The sequence below is a fragment of the Euleptes europaea genome, chromosome 10 (genome assembly GCF_029931775.1).
Source record: "Euleptes europaea isolate rEulEur1 chromosome 10, rEulEur1.hap1, whole genome shotgun sequence".
Classification (NCBI taxonomy): Eukaryota; Metazoa; Chordata; class Lepidosauria; order Squamata; family Sphaerodactylidae; genus Euleptes; species Euleptes europaea.
Genome location: NC_079321.1, coordinates 69,023,483 through 69,041,092, shown reverse-complemented (window position 1 = coordinate 69,041,092; position 17,610 = coordinate 69,023,483). Strand labels below are relative to the sequence as shown.

Sequence of the window (17,610 nt, the reverse complement as noted above, 5' to 3'; positions counted from 1 at the left end):
ACAAATCCAGTTCACCAGATTAGCCTCCGCCGCTCATGTGGGGAATCAAACCCAGTTCTCCAGATCAGAGTCCACTGTTCTTAACCACTACACCACGCTGGATGTAGTGAACTCACATATGTGAACTCACACATATGCAGCCACTGAACATGGAGGTTCTGTTTTGCCATCCTGGTTGATAGATCTGGGCTCTATGAATTATTTTCAGTATTTTTATGTCACTTAAACTAGTGCCCATTAGCAAAATTAGTTGTAATTACTTCTATATATTAAAGATGCATTAACATTAACTGAGAAGTATTCATCTTGAACCTACTCCTCATCCGTTTCACTGGGTGACTACATATTCTCATATTAGAAGGGGAAAAAACTCTTCAGTATTTACACCTCCTATTTAGTTCTTAATTTTATAAATCTCTATTATCCTTATTCTATTTTTTTCTCCTCAAAACTGACTCAACCTCCTTTGCCTTTTTCAAAGTCAAAGTCAAAAACCTTTAATGGCAAAAAAAGAGCATAGAAAGAGCATATTAAAATAGTACAATACTTATCAAGTTCAATATAATACAACAGTAGAGTTCCACTATAGGCACCAAAGAACACAAGCTATTGGCACAGCTATTACTTGTCAGTATTAAAATCAGTAGCTAAAATTTTTGCCAAATATTCGGCAACTGCTTCTGTAGAGTTGGGGGACTTATCCGCTAGTAATAGTTGGGTAGTCCTATTCGCTGGGCCAGGGAGATTCATGATGATTGGATCTATGAAACGATTTCTTAAACTGGAGAAAAAAGGGCAAATCAGTAAGATGTGAGTTATGGAATCGGGTTTGAGGTGGCAAAATTTACATAATCTGTCTCTAAATGGGATATTGTGGAATCTCTCGGAGAGAACTGCTGAGGGAAAGATGTTAAATCTGGCGAGCGTAAAGCCCGTCGATGAAGGGGGTGAGGTTTTGATGTAGGGGGCACCTCCGGGCATATAAGTCGTCAGTCTGTGGAAACAGGGGGAACATGTCATAGTGGGGCCTGCATTTATGATCTGCTTTTCAATGTCCCTAATTCTTTGCTGGATGGTGAAGAAAATTTGAGTCTAAATTAATTCCTAAGGAATTAATCCTAAGGAATTAATTTTTTGCCGAATGAATTGGTACTATGAGGAGATGTAGGAATCCCTTAGCATGTTAGCATGTCATGCAGTAATGTGGAAAGATCAAAACGGAAGTGAATACGGAGCCACAGCTTAACAGTGGTGGTCCAGGCTCTTGTAGACAGAAGGTGGAGGCCAAGCTCTTTACAAAGAGTGTAGAGATTAATCATGTTGGGCAACCTCAATGTTCGTCGTAGGAAAGAAGCCAAACTACAGTCGACATCCAAGGTAAGAGCCTGGATCCAAACGGGGATACCGTATAATAATTGATTAGAAACTTTCGATGAGTAGATCTGAATAGCTGCAGGGATAAACTGATTTCCTTCTTGGTAGTGGAATCGTGTCACCGCTTGGGATTGGCCTTTTCTCATTGCCTTTTCTCACGACCATCAGAGTTTCCCTTTTCTATACTTTTTTAATGGTCCCCACTACAAAGGAAAAATTAGCCACAACAGAGACAAAGAAGGAAGTGTCTGGCTACTCTGTCCTTCTGGCAAGGTGCTCATGCTACTTGGGGCAAGGAGGGAGGAATGTTGTGTGTGTGTGTGTGATGCGTATGCCTAGGTTCTCCTCACTGGGAACGCAGAACATCTGCTTCAAATGTGTTCCAGCTTTTGCTGCCTGTAGGGACAGCTGGTGGGATTCCAGGAAGACTGGATTACATGTGAATACTCAGGGTGGAGAAGCAGGATCAAGTGGCTTGTAGCACTTTATCAACTATGGGTGGTATGACAGCTGCCCGTTCTCCAAAAGAAACAGACTTCCCTCCACTTATCCGCGTGCTAGTCATGTCAAGGCTGGATTAACATAATGTGCTGTACATAGGACAGCTGAGCATATAACAAAGACGATGATGATCAGGACTACCTTTGAAACTTTCTGGAAAATCCCATGTCTTTTTTATCATGGAGTAAAAAGCAGCTGGGGACTTGATTTTGATAGGGAAATGGTCCATGTGAAAAGCCTCTAATACCTCTCCACTCTGCTGCTTTCTTGATATAAGAGTATATTGTAGCTGAATTTCAGTAAAATGAATACAATCTGGGGGCTCTTCATAAGTTTCCAACATCTTGCCTGGTCTGTATTACATTTTATGTCATGTATAGAAGGATGCATGGCCTTCTAGAATTACTAAGGAGAAAGTTCTCAGACAAACATCTTCTTGCAGTTGCTATTATTACTGTCAGAAGTAGATCGTCTAAAATAAAATTGTGAACTATAGTAGCATTGCACTTACCCTAAGATGTGCTCACATAAGAGTCTGCAGTAGTCACTGTGGGAGCTGGTAATTAATAGGAGAATCTTCCCACTGTTCTTCAGTTTTCTTAGCCACTTTTTCACAGACTCAGGGCAACTTTGTACATATTTTTCTGGATTTCGTTTCACTTCTGGAAAGTATGTTCCACAGTTTTCTGAAAAAAAGGAGATAACATGACACAGACTATGGCACATGTGTGTACCATGTATGAACCCATCAGTGTTTGTGACAGGACTCTTAGAATTTTTCCCCAGGGCAGTACAGGTCCCCCAAACTGCTTTTCACAGTGTACAGAATTTTAGAAGTCAGTTTATGGGATCCTATGGGGTAGATGCTGAAAAGGGAGCTGTCAGAAAATTTTGCTGGTCACATAGGTATGTGCACGCAAGCACTCCTACCTGATGAGAAATATGTTGAAAAGTAGATGCATTGGTTGATTTGGTAATCAGTCAATCAGAAACTACAAGCATCATATATAAAGATGTTTCAGTTCTCACTGGCAAGGGTATCAAAATTATAAGCATACCTCTATGTGATTTACAAAGCAGAAGTTAGGTACATTATTTATTTATTTATTTCATTTATAGCCTACCTTGGGGAGACCCAGTGGGGACTCAAAGTGGCTTACAACATTCTCCTCTTTCCCATTTTATCCTCACAACAGTGCACTGAGGTAGGTCAGGCTGAGTGTGCGTGACTGGCCCAAGATCACACAGCAAGCTTCATGGGGGGGAAGGATTAGAACCTGAGCCTCCCGGATCCCAGTCTGACTCTCTAATCACTACACCATGCTGGTTCTTAAAACATTAAAGGTGCAATCTTTAGCAGGCCTGTTCAGAAGTCCTATTTTATTCAACTGGGCTTATTCCCAGGGAAACGTTCTTAGGATTGTAGGCACATTGTAAGGCAGTCCAATGACTAAAAAATTCTGAAAGGGGAACGTTTCTACATTCTTTCTTAAAAATGGGCAAAAAGTTCACATCAAAATGGTTAAAGCACTTCCGTACTACTCCAAAAATAGTTCAATCAATCAAGTTTTATTTCAATACAATATCAGCTCTGAATAAAAATCAAAGTTAGGTTAAAACAATAAAATAATATAAGTTGATGATTCTGGGAGGGATGATTTGAAGAAGCGGAGGAAAGATATTCTATGGGGAAAGGTTTTCAATCAGCTGTTTATGAATCCCACTAGACCGGAGGCAAAATTTGGCTCCTTGAGAGGTTATCTCCCGAGAGGAGTCTGCTAAGAGAAGGGAAACTTAGCTTCTTCCGATCTCCCAGGAAAGGATGACAATATGGGGAGAATATACTTCCAAAAATAGTTAATATGCAGTCCAAAGCATCAGGATTACAATATGTATACAAGGAGAATTTAGCAATATCTCTCAATTAAGAGGAAAGACCAATTAAGAAGGAATAAATCTCCGAATAACTAAAGTGCTTCTGCACAAATCAGGAAACTTAAAATTGGCACACATGCAGCCAAATACACAATAAGCACTAGTAGAGCCTGAAAATGGCACATTTATATACCCAAAGAAGGCAGCGCTTTAGCACACAGCAAGCAAAACCACACATGACGAGAAATGTTAACTTGTGAGATTTTCACTGCTCCTTTGAACACTTGAATTAGGGGTTCAGTGGCAGCCAGGAATATGCATTATGCTTGCAGAATGTAAGTGGAACTTACTAGTATTTCTACAAGCATTCCCCCCTCTTGCTAAATATTTGTGGTCAACTCAGTAAACGATTTAACAAATCCAAGACATTACTTTTATGTGTGGAATGCGCACAGAGCAATTCCTCAGTTTTTAAAAAATGGATATCTAAACCTCTTAACTTCAGCTATCCTTGAGAAGGAGGGTATTTGAAACTGTAGTACGCATAAGGGCATAGAAATAGGCTCAGCAGCTGATCCCAGGCCAGCTGCTCCAAAGCAATGCTTGGACTGAAGCCAGAGTACATCCATTGATTTCAACAGGACAAATAGCTTTGATCAACATTTTAACTAAGGAACGCATCTAGCATCCGGAATAATACTTGAAATGTCTGGTAACTACTGCCCAACAAAGAGTATCTACAGCAAACTGATGAAAAATAAAGAACCTTTATTATACTGTGGCATAATCATAGGAATGTGTATATACACATCCATACACACATATATAAAATCTGCCTTGAGTCTCAGGGAGAAAGGACTATAAACAAACAAACAAACAAACAAACAGCATGTAGTTAACAGCAATGTTTTCTGAGCAGGGTATGAAACTAACCAGTCCTGAATATAGGTGAAACTCTTTGGACTGCAGAGTTTGGCAGCCTTCACATTAATAAACTATTCTGTCTCGGGTCACAACTACGGCTTATTTCTCCCAAACGAGGCAATAAACTAGTTTCTGGATTGGTCTAGGCTGCAGACCTAAGTTCTCATGACGGAATAATCCTCCCTATCCCCAGCACACAGAAAGGGTACCTTTCCTCCCCATCTGTTACTTTTCTGTATCCCTCAGTCTCAACTGATACAGGCACAGGCTTACCACCCACATTTACTGTTTGTGAGAAGCAAGACCAAGGTTGTTCAAAAGCATCTGTGAGAGAAAGCATAACAGAGTTTCCTCTTGCAAAGAAGAAAGTTTAATCTCTGCAACAACTCTCCCGAACATTTATTTTCAGAGCTATGGCTTTTCTTTTCTTTTCTTTTTTTATAATTTTTATTAGATTTTTAACAAAACATGCAATCTATTAAAAAAGAAAGAAAAGAAAAAAATACAATAAAGTTGAAAGAAAAAAGAAAAATTGTAAAAGGGTATTTATACATCATATTCAATACAATTCAATGTTCAATACAAACATCGTCAATCTAAATACTCAATAATACCCTTTTCCCCCACCCACCGGGAAAAAAAGTGACCCATCACCAGACTTCCGAAGAAGTGTCTGGTAGTTCTATTTACCAATTATCTAAAATTTAATTTTATTTAAAAAAATATTTTCTATAACTCACTAAATAATATCGTAAAATCCATTATTGCCATCTTATCCCAATATGAGGTGGCCTTAGACCATGTTTGTTTAAATTCTTCCATATCATTTCCATGCAGAAATTCTGTTAATCTGGCCATCCTCATATATAACCATAATTTCTCTCTCCAGTCTATAACTGAAGGTTTATTTGTGAGCTATGGCTTTTCAATGAAACTGAAAATATACATCTTATACTTTAAAACTGATTTCAGGATTGAAATACTTGGGCAGTTTTGTAGCTACTTTAGATGCTCACGTGGGAACCGTGTGTTCTTTCACCTTCTTCTATTTTGCTTTCTCTGAAGCCTAGCGAATGATCTGAAGACATATGAGATTGTTTCACTGCTAAAGCTGAGCAGGCCGATCCCTATCAACCGCCAAAAGAGGAAGCTGCCTGAAGATTGCTTTGAACAGTGGTGTAGAGCACATTTGGTAACAATAAAGCAAAAATATGCTTGTTGTAGATCCATACATAAGAAAGCCATGCAAGACTGTCGGTAGCCTATGGAATGGATGTGTCCGAGTGCCGAAATTATCTCACACAAGGCTTCCCCAATAACCTTAATGGAGGACAGTGAAGAGATGTGATGTCGACTCACCCAAGCATTTACGTGCACATCAGTAAACTAGCTTTGCATTTCAAAAAGACAAGCCTTAAAAACACTAGACAAAGACCTCAACAGCCCTTCCAGATTTCTTATCTCTTTTTTCACATTTTGAGGTTCAGAGCAATGATTTGAGATGTATTTATTTAGTGCATACTTATCCTGCCCTCCAAGGAGCTCACAGCCATGTACATTGTTCTCTTTCCTTCATTTTATCTTCACTACAATTCTGTGAGGGAGGTTAGGCTGAGAGAGGATTCATGGCAAACTGGGGACCTGAAGCTGGGACCCCCACATCCTACTTCATTACTCCAACTACATTACTCTGGGAAAACATCACCACAGCTGACCACAAGAAATCTGTCTCGTTGACAATGCATGCAACACATAGTATGGCTCTCTCTTTCAAGTACTTCCTCTTTCTAAAAATGTTTTTGAACTTTCTTTGGAGGCTGGTGCTTTAAATCCTATTCCCCTAAAGCTAACATGTTATGTCCATTTGTGACACTGGGAGTCAGGGCTGAATTCCCATGTAACTCAGATGGTTTGGAAAAGTTGACTTCAGTTCTGAAGGCATCACAAAAGTCACATGAGAAAGGCCTGCTTGTATTCACTGGAGAAGGTCAACAGCAAGAGCAGCCAGGAGCTTCAGGCAGGATTGGCTGTAACAGCCATCACTGTTGCCAACAGCTCTGCCACAGGAAATATAGAACATCTGTCAATGGCTTCAAACTAGACTTATGAGAAATGTGGCAGGAATGAGTTAGCAATGGAAACTGCTTAAAGAGGCCTGGTAGAGATGTCCCCAAAGTTTCCTACACTCTGGCACTGAAGCGCTGTTGTCTGATAGGCAGCTTGCAGCATGTTTGTCAAACTCTATGACCTATTGCCGCCTTTCAACAGTAGAATAAAAATTAAATGTGCGTTCAGTCCTTCAGTGTCTCTGCAATTTATAAATCAGTCTTACGATGGACTCTTAAGCAGGTCTATTCAGAAGTACAGCCCGCTGAGTTCAGTAAGTCATATGTATATGCCATCAAGTTCAAACTGACTTATAGCAATCCTAGCAAGGGGCTTTCAAGGCAAGTGAGAAGCAGAGGTTTGCAATTTCCTTCCTCTGCAGGGTCTTCCTTGGCAGTCACCCATCAAAGTACCAAACCTGTTTCGTTTCCAAGATCTGATACCACACACCCCTCAATAAGTCTTTTGTGTGTGTTAAGTGCATGCCTAACTGTGCTTTAAATTTCCCTTTGATTTCTTGGATCATGTGGAACAGATCTCTTGTTATTCATATTTTATTGTTCTCATCTACTTCTTTACACTGGCTATTGTAATAGTTCTCTTTGTCTCTACGTGCAAGTTGCTGGAATACAGCATTTAGATTTTTTATTCTATTTCTGTCACCCTCCATTGATTCTATTTCTGTCACCTTTTGCTTCTTGTACTATCTTTACCAATTTTAAGTGTACTACCTTTACCAATTTTCATCAGTCATCCATTAAGGATTTTCATTTTGGGTACAGGAATAGTCTTTGTGCATTCTTCCTTATATTCCATTTTCAACTCATAGTTCTTTCAGTTCCTGTGAACTTGAACTTAGTAATGCAAATCGGTTCTTTACATGGTCTTCAAACTCTATTGGAATATATTTTGGCATTATGAATATGTTGGGGGTTTTCTTCACCTTTATTCTAATTTTCAGTATTAACAATTCATGGTCTGTACCACAATCAGCTGTGGGCCCTGTTTTAGTAGAGAGAATAGAGCTTCTCCATCTTCTGCTTCCACTTATGTAATCTATTTGATTTCTGTATTGGCCATCTGGTGATGTTCACATATATAGTTGTCTGTTCCCTAAAACATATGTTTGCAACAAATATCAGTTGTCTTCAAAAAATTCTATGAGTTGCTCTGCTTCATTTTGTAATCCTTCTCCAAATTTTCTGACAGTATTTGATTCTGCTTTGTTTCCTGCTTTTGCATTCCAGACACCTATGATTATCAGCACATCTTGTTTAGGTGTGTGATCAATTTCTTCCTGGACACTCGCGCAAGAGCTTTTACTTTCTTCCTCTTCAGCTTCTCCAGTTGGGGTGTAAACTTGAATGATAGTTATATTGATAGGCTTTACATGAAGTCTGATATTATTGATATTATTTGGTCAGACTTTGCATTATAGCCCAATTGCTTGGCTACATCTCATCTATTACCGCAACTCTGTTTCTTCTGTGTTTGCCATTTCCCGAGTAAAACACTTAATATTTTTTCTGACTGAAAATGTCCTAATCAGTCCACTATTAGTTCACTCACTCCCAGGATTACAGTGTTTAAAAGTTCTATTTCTTGTTGTGAATAAAAGTTTTATTGTATAGCCATAGGCCATCACAATATTCAATACAAGACAATAAAATGATAAAACACAGATAACTTTCACCTTTAAGAAATAAAATATAAAACATTGAAACATCAATATCAGTAAAACGGACTAAAACATTAATCCATGGAGGCTCTAAATATTTGCTCTCTGTAAAACCTCTTTAAGCCTAATTTTCTTTGCTGCAAGTGCAAACTGTGCAACCCAATAGGAAATATATGCGTCACAGTCCGACAGCAAAAATTTAATTTTTTCAATATCCGACAAAGTACTCATCCCAGCCAAAAAGGCTGCACGAAATCTACTCCTGGGATGAGCATACAGCGAGCAAGTAAGGATATGGTATGGTAAATCCTCCAAAACAGGGGCACCACATATACAGATCCACTGAGCTAAAGGTTTTTGAGTATAGCACCCCAGAAGCACTGCTGTTGTCATTGTTTGAAAAAGTAGGGAAGTGAAATTTGCTCTAAGATTTTGATTGGTAATATTGGCTAAGTAAGGGCTTCTGCTATGGTTGGACTTAATAAATTTGAACCAAGGTGCTGTTTTAGACTTAAGAATTAGAGAGTGATCTATTAATGCGTCCATTTTATATATCCAGTCTCGAAGCTGACAATTATCCACTGATGAACCTAACAGGTCATCTGGTATGGAATAACGTGTAAGTATGCTGTTATAGAAGGCGAGACGTCTGACATCCTTAGACAGAATGATATTAAATGACTGCTGTCTAAATGAGTTTGAACAGTCAAATTTATTCTTTTTCCAGTATTTTAGGATGGCTAAATGTGCTCTTGCTTTGAGAGAAGGCAGACCTGTTTCAGCTCGCATCAAGGCAGCTGAGGTCCCCTTTGGAAGGGCCAAAATATGTCTAAGAAATTGGGTCTGCGTAATTTCCAGGCTAGATAGAATGTTCTCATTCCACCCCCAGATTTCAACTCCATATAAAAGATGTGGTACTACCTTACTTGCAAAATGTTTCAATGCTGAATCGATAAGGTGGCCTCCTTTTGAATAGTAGAAGCTCAGAATCGCCCCTACCATCTTTAAGGCATTACCTTGATTCATAGTTCTTGTGTTCCATGTTCCTATTATATGTGTCGAACAGCTTTGGACTTTCCTTTTGCATTCTTTCGCATCAGTAACTGAATGTCATTTCAGCTTTAATCCAGTTGCATCATTAAAAATAGCATTATTGGTACTTGTCCTCTGCTCTTCCCCAGTAGCTGATTGTGTGCTATCTGACCTGGGGGTCCTGTCTTCCAGCACTATATCTTATTTAGTTTTGGGGTGTTCCATCATAGAGTTTTTGAGGGAAAAGATGATCAGAAGTGTGGTACCATTGCCTTCTTCTGTGCAGTACTAACCAGAGTTAGCTGAAGAGTCCCTGCCATTGTCTATAACAGATCCTCAACCAGTGTCACCTTCTACTACTGCTACTGCCCAGTAGCTACCCTTCAAGGATTCCTCTACCCCATCACCACTGGAACTATCTGTTCTCTTCTGCTGATGTGGCTGTTTATTCATATTTTACTCAACTGCCCTTAATTACATCCCATATCCTCCTCTGGAGGCAGGCACCTCACTTTGCTTGTTGGCATGGTCACCATTTAGTCTAACATAACCAGTTATTTACTGATAGTCAATGCCTTGAGATGCCTGACAAAGCTTTTAAAAAATATTTGGAAGGTGTTTTTCATTCACTGCAGCTGGCTGGAACAGCAGACTCAACTCATACACATCAGAAGCCGTCATATTTATCTTGGTGGGTTGATATACGTCAAGGAAAGGGTTACCTTCTACCCAAACTGCAGGAATTCATAGCAGCAGAAATCTAATGGAAAGATTTTTTGTATTACCAAGTGGTATGATGGACAGAGAGAGAGAGAGAGAGAGAGAGAGAGAGAGAGAGAGAGAGAGAGAGAGAGAGAGAGAGAGAGAGAATGTTCTCCATCTATTAGAGACTAAGACAAAAAAAGGGAATCAATACATTAAAACCAACTCCAAAGAATAATAAAATACCATTAGATGAATCACAACTTAGAAATACAGCAGTATAAAATGAGCAGGTGGTTACTGCAGCCAAATTTCCGCCAAATGCCAGAAACCTCTCTGCTAAACGGACGTACCGTATATACTCGGGTATAAGCCGACCCGAGTATAAGCCGACCCCCCAAATTTGAGGCCAGAAAAGAGAATTTCTTATTGACCCGCGTATAAGCCGAGGGTCAATAACAAATTCCCTTTACCGGCAATGCTGCGCTCTAAAATGGCGGCCGCCATTTTAGAGCGCAGGGCCCTGCCCCAGGTCGCCCTCCCGCCGGCCTCCCAGGCCCTCCCGCCCCACCCCACCCCCAGTGCCATTCAAGGGGGGAGGGGGAAGAGCCCCTTACCTGGAAAGGCGGCGAAGCGGCGGCAGCGGCGCGGCCTTCCTGGGCTGGCAGGAGGCCCCCACCGGCCGGAGGAAGGCGCCCAGGCGCGGGGGTGGCGGTGGCGCGGCCGGCGGGGGCCTCCTGCCTGGGCGGGAAGGCCCCCCCGGCCAGAGAAATGTGCCCAGGTGCGCGGGCGGCGGCGGCGCGGCCGGCAGGGGCCTCCTGCCTGGGCGGGAAGGTCCCTGCCGGCCAGCCGAAGCGCCCAGGCGCGTGGGCGGCGGCGGCGCGGCCGGCGGGGGCCTCCTGCCTGGGCGGGAAGGCCCCCCCGGCCAGAGAAATGTGCCCAGGTGCGCGGGCGGCGGCGGCGCGGCCGGCAGGGGCCTCCTGCCTGGGCGGGAAGGTCCCTGCCGGCCAGCCGAAGCGCCCAGGCGCGTGGGCGGCGGCGGCGCGGCCGGCGGGGGCCTCCTGCCTGGGCGGGAAGGCCCCCCCTGGCCAGAGGAACGCGCCCAGGTGCGTGGGCGGCGGCGGCGCGGCCGGCGGGGGCCTCCTGCCTGGGCGGGAAGGCCCCCCCCCGGCCAGAGGAACGCGCCCAGGCGCGCGGCCGGCGGCGGCACGGCCGGCGGGGGCCTCCTGCCTGGGCGGGAAGGCCCCTGCCGGCCGGAGGAAGGCGCCTGGGCCCGGCGGCGGCGGTGATGGAGGTAAGTTCCCCCCTCCCTCTTCCCCCCTTTCCTCTCCTACCGTATTGACCCGCGTATAAGCCGAGTTCGGCTTTTTCAGTCCTTTTTTTGGGCTGAAAAACTCGGCTTATACGCGAGTATATACGGTAAGAGTAGGAGACAACTAGCTGTCATTTCACAGGAGATTCCAGAATCCATGTGAGTGGTGCTATCACCAAAAGATTTCTATTCAGGGTCTAACCAACTTCAACTCCCAAATTGGAAAGGAGAAGGATCATTTAATATACATGATCTTTGTTACTGGGGAAAAAACTTGAACAATGACGATATCTGTTTGCCAGCTGCCTCTATACTTTTAAAATGTTAAATATATTTCTTCTAGGCAAACTCTCAGATCAGAGTCCAGAACGCGAGGTCATCTGTTGAAGCTGGAGGGTGACAGATTCAAAACAGATAAAAGGAAGTAATGTGACTTTTTGTTCAAAAAAAGTCATAACTCTCTACATGTTTAATGAGAGGGGTTTGGGAAACCAACTATTATATTTCCTTTCCATCAACAGTGACTGTTTGGTAAAAGGTTTACAGTCTGCCTAACACCATCTAATTTTGGAGAACCTTGATCATTTGTAGTCATACCAGATTCAAAAACACTTGGTTTGCTCCCAGAGCTTACCAACATGATGAAGAGACTGTTTAAGTTTGTGATACAATAAAATTTTGACCATAGCATAACACAGCTTTGACACACAGATTATCAGTTTTTAAATAAGGCATGTATTGTCTGGAAACCCAGATTATCTCTTTAAAGAGTTTGATTTCTACAAATCCCTTTCCCACTTCCAGTCACATTAAGCCTGCTGTATTGTCTAAGTAGTAAAAGATCATTTTAGGATAGATTGTTTGATTTCTTAATGATGCCCCTAAATCATTTGAACAGTATGAAATTTTGGATTTAAGTCTCTACTGCTCTTGCACAAATGCAGTGGTCAAATATTACTACATTGGCTGTTCTCAAATTTATTTCAGCAGCACTCAGAATCTGTGATAATGTGAATAATTTACATCTGCTGTAATTGCTGGGCATCCATCCTTCTTCTGACTAATACTGATATTGGTCTGTTGTCATTCTCTTCTGAGTAATAATCTAATTTAAGATATATTCAGAAACACAAATTATCCAAGAAATTGTATAAACATTAAACTATGTAACTTTAATTTTAAATTTTTGTTGTAGGTTTAAATACTTTATTGCTGATACTCTTTCTGTGTGCTAAATAAACTTCTCTGAATAAAAGGAAGAATGGTTAAATAAGTGTCTTGACTAGGAAAATCTGAAAAGATTTAGCAGTTTAGGAATTTTTTTTAAATATAATATGCTCCTATTTAGCCATTGTAGATTCAGAAACTTCATGATTCCATGTCTTCCTTCATTGAAGAAAGCTATTTTATAGGAGGTTCTTTAAGAAATCTTATTCATAACTACATAGTGATATTGGTCCCTAAATGTTTCCAGAGAGAGATATTAGTTGTTGTTGAGGACACAGCTTCAGAGAGGCTTTGAGCTGAAAGTGAATAATAATTTATTGGAAAACCTGTAGAATTTTACTGAATCAAGTTCTGAGTACACGTGAAAGAGATTCTTGAAGAGGTGACCAAAGTCACCTTGCCATCAACCAGAAGGCTATTTATCATGTCTGCTTTGGTTTGTATACCTTTGATGTTCAGTTTGGTCTTCTGTCAGAGAGGAGGGAAATAAAATAGGAGATAGGAGACACTCCTACCTTTGAACCAAGAACTCTCTAGATTGAAAATGGCCATTTCTAATCCCACATATGCAGACATGAAGTTGGGATGTGAGTGAACCCTGGTTTGCTGCTGGACTCACACCATATGTCTTCACTCTCTTCCCTTCTCCTTTCATGGCATGCCTGCATTTGCACACCACAAATATCTAGCTAGGATTTTCCCTATGAGTGGGGAGGAAGGAATCAGGCACACAAGTCCGGAGACAAGCCAGGCTGGTGCATGTCCTATCTTACTGTCAGCTTGTTCACCATCTGGATGCAACTCCTACCTGCAAAATCAGTTGTACAATGCTTTGATCACCCAGAGCCACTTGAGCAAAGTTCATGGCTTTCAAAGTCTCCAACAGAAAGGGATTAATTCTATTTGCTAGCAAAGAGTTGAGGAACTTGGCATCTGGGCTGAAAAGGGAAATGGGATGTTAAGAAATGCATACCAGGGCTCCACTGTCTGGCTTTGGGATTACTACATTTCTTGCCTCTCGCCATGTCTCTGGAATTTTATCTTTAAAAAAAATTGAATTAAATAGCTTTGTCAAGGGGTCCAACAGTATTTCCCACAGTATTTCTTATATAGGCATTTTTAAAACTATCCATAAGTTATGTACCTCTTTATTTTGACAGATCAAGGGTATTTTTCTTTAATTTAAAAGTTTATGAGAAAGTTTAAGAACAAATTATTTAATCACAGAAAAAACCATGATAGCGATTTACACGGCACAGCTCATTCTTATAACCTGAAAAGGGAATATGTGTGCAAATACAGTTTTGCTCACCAAATGATTCAGGATGAACTGCACAAAAATGATCAAATACAACTCAACTAAAGTATATATTGTAAAAATAAATTCAAGCTATTGCAAATGCAAAAAAATGTTGGTGCAATGGGAAATTAGATGAAATCTTCATTGCTTTAAAAAAGTATCGCAACCCTAAGCTATATTTATTTATCGAGTACCTTTTTACCCTGCCTTTCTTTCCAAGGAGCTGAGAGCAGCAGAGGTCAGTGAGGTGGGGCAGCCAAGGCCCATCCCTCCTCATTGGGCTCCTTGCTTGCCACCTGCCTCCTTCTAGCTCATTTGCCTGTGCCCGGGCAGGACAGATGGTGCCACTGAGCCCTGCCCCATATTCCACTTGGCACATCCACATGAGCACACGAGGGCAGAATGAGAATGGTGCCCCATGGGGCAGAGCTTGGAAGCACTATCTTTCCCCCTGCTTCCAGGCAAAAAACGGGCGAGTGGCTGGGAGAATCGCCAGCACATCCCTCCACACTCAGAAGTAAGGCCCACTGAATTAAGAAAGCTTGGGGCATAGGAAGGTGCTGTGAGTGAGGAAGAAAAGCAGGCCTGGGCAAATGAGCAAGGGATTGGTGCCTTCTTATCTCCAGAGGTGAGTCTAGAAGTGGTGGGGGTGCTGAACCATGCAGTTTTGTGGGGGCCCAGAGGCACTTTGTATCCAGGGCCAGCCAAAACCTGGAACCAGCAAGCAATTCAGGGTGGCATACATTGTTTGTCGTTTAAAACGTACAGGGGTGTTCTGAATTTACTGCTAGGTATCATCATTGCAAACTGTCCGATAGAAAAAAAACACATTTCTGTAGTAAGTATATGTATAAATATTTACGCTAAAAATTTGAAACAATGTGTTCTTCTATTCGCCTTACTGGTAGAAGATCCTAGTTTAAATTCATAGTACTTAGCAAAACAGTCCGCAAATGTACCAACATAAGCTTTTATATGCTTGTCAGAGTCTGATTCTCTCTTCCTCCACTTTGCCAATTCAGTTACAGTTACAATAGAACACCTCTGGTTGTCACTTATAGCTCCCAATTAAAACCAGTCCAACGTATTATTAAGGACCTACAACCAATGCTGGATTGTGACACTTCCCTCGCTGAAGCACTGGGGGGGGGGGTGTCCCTTTCTTGCTTACAGACAGCCGGCTAACCTAAAACAACTTCTCACCCATGATGATAAACTACTTAACAAGAACATGGACTCTGGCAGCAAGGCCTGCAACAAACCAAGGTGCCAACTTTGCCCTCATATAGATTCTAGGAACACCATCTCTGGACCCACCAATGTCAGCCACACTATCTCAGGTTCATATTCCTGCTCATCTTCTAATGTGATTTATGCCATCACATGCCAGCAATGCCCTTCCACAATCTACATTGGACAAACAGGTCAGTCTCTTAGACAAAGATTAAATGGACATACGTCTGACATCAGAAACCACAATATTCAAAAACCAGTGGGTGAACATTTCAACCTTCCAGGACATTCTGTTGCAGATTTAAGAGTAGCAGTTCTCTTACAAAGGAATTTTAAAGGGAGATTGGAAAGAGAAACTGCTGAATTACAGTTGATATTCAAACTAAAGTCAATGCATTTACCTGGGCTGAATAAAGACCTTGCATTCATGGCCCATTACCAATGCTGATTTCTCCACACCCATCTCTCCCCTGGACATCACAGACTCTTCTGCATATCACACCTAATCCCATCAAGCCTGCTATTCACATTTACATACTGTTCCTCTACTTAAAGACCGATGGATTCACATTCTAGCTGTATCTGAAGAAGTGAGCTGTGGCTCACAAAAGCTCATACCCTACCAGAAAATATTTTTGTTAGTCTTTAAGGTGCTACTGGACTCTTGCCCTTTTTGAGTTGCAGTTACAGATAGTGTAGCCATCTTTTTCATGTCTGGGCTTCTGTGCCTTTAATAACTAGCTACCACTCAAGTAGCCGAGTTCCTGGCCAAGGTCCTAAAGGAGGGAGAAAGAAGGAGGGGAACCCTCATTTAATTGTTTATTATAATATTTACCGATGAACTGTGTATTCATTCTTTTTTAGATCCATATCTAGCTGCTTTACATGTTTGTTTTGTTACTGTTAATGCCAATAAAGGTTCTGTTTTCTGTTAATAACTAGCTTACATTGTTCTAGTGCCCTGACTCTGATGGTCCAGGCTAGCCCAGTCTTGTCAGATCTTGGAAGCTGAGCAGGGTCAGTCCTGGTTAGTACTTGGATGGGAGACCAGCAAGGAAGTCCACGGTAACTATGCAGAGGCAAGCAATGGCAAGCCACTTCTGAATGTCTCTTGCCTTGAATCTCTATAGGGTCGCCATAAGTCAGCCATGATTCGACAGCACTTTCTACCATCATAGTTTTAGAGGTATAGATGTGTTCGTCTGTTTGCAGAAAACCCCCAAAGAAGTTTTGTGGCACCTTAAATACACTAAATTTTTAGTTCAAGCATAAGCATGCATGGACTAAAGCCCACGCAGGCATTTGATGAAGGTGGCTCTAGTCAATTAAATCTTATGTTCAAATTAAAACACTTAAGACTCCAATCCTCAAGGGGGGGAAGGGGATAGGAGCTGGTGTGACCCATGCGCAGGCTTTAGTGCCACTTGCGCTGGCTAAACTGGCACTAAAGTTGGAGCAGGGCCACTGATGGTGGCATTGGGGAGCCGCTCGGCAACTCTAGCCATGGCAGCATTTCCCTAGCACAACAGTTTGCACTGGTGGCAAAGGGGGCTTTCCTGGGGACAGGACTTTCCTGGGACAGGACTTTCCTGGGGTCAGCTCCCTAATCTCTTTCACCCTGGAAACACCCCCTTTTGACGGTGTGAACTTGCATGTCATCAGCCAGCCTGCGACCTCCTCTGACAAAGAAGAAATAGAAGTCAGAACAGAGAGACATCCACAGGCAGAAGTCACACAGGAGCAACCACAGTTAGAAGATGACTCACCATGTGCCATGGGGCAGTCCCTGGAGAATGGGTCCTCCTCAGAGGAGGAACTCTACCAGGAGAATTCAGCCCCAATGGAGCTGCCTCTGACCTCCCAGCCTGAAGTGGGGCCTGATTCAGCACAGCCTGGCGAGGAGGCTGACAGCCCTGAAGCTGGTGACTCTCCAGAGCAGGCACAAGACTTGCAGTCAGAAGCCATGGCAGAACCAACCCTGTCCTGCTCAGAGCCTGGACCCAGTGGCCCAGCTGGGAGCCCTCAAGCTACTAAGGCAGCAAAGGCTGACAGGTGGAGGCAGCAGCAGAGAAAGGCACTGGTGGCTAAAAGACATAGTGCCTGGCTGGAAGCCTACCGGCGTGTGCTGGAACAGCAGCAGAACAGTGAGTCCTCGCAGGAGGAGGACTGACAGAGAAGCCAGATGCCAGAAAAGCCTCAGCTGAACAGCCCAGGGTTGAGGAAGCAATGCAGTGCATACCTGAGCAACTGGTTGCCTCCCATGCCCAAACAACTCTGTGCCTTTAGACCTTGGACTGGTTATTTGGACCTCTGACTCTCTGTGATCCTCGACCTTGGACCGGCTAC

The 17,610-nt window shown here is 42.4% G+C and overlaps 1 protein-coding gene across 1 annotated transcript in view; it reads right to left on the bottom strand.

The window, feature by feature from the left end:
• The window catches only part of NT5DC1 (5'-nucleotidase domain containing 1), a 125,402-nt gene that overhangs the window by 37,465 nt on the left and 70,327 nt on the right, over positions 1 to 17,610 (bottom strand). The window contains exon 8 of the mRNA XM_056856213.1: positions 2,387 to 2,561. Within this exon, the coding sequence (XP_056712191.1) occupies positions 2,387 to 2,561 (175 nt within the window). The remainder of the gene's footprint in view (positions 1 to 2,386; positions 2,562 to 17,610) is intronic.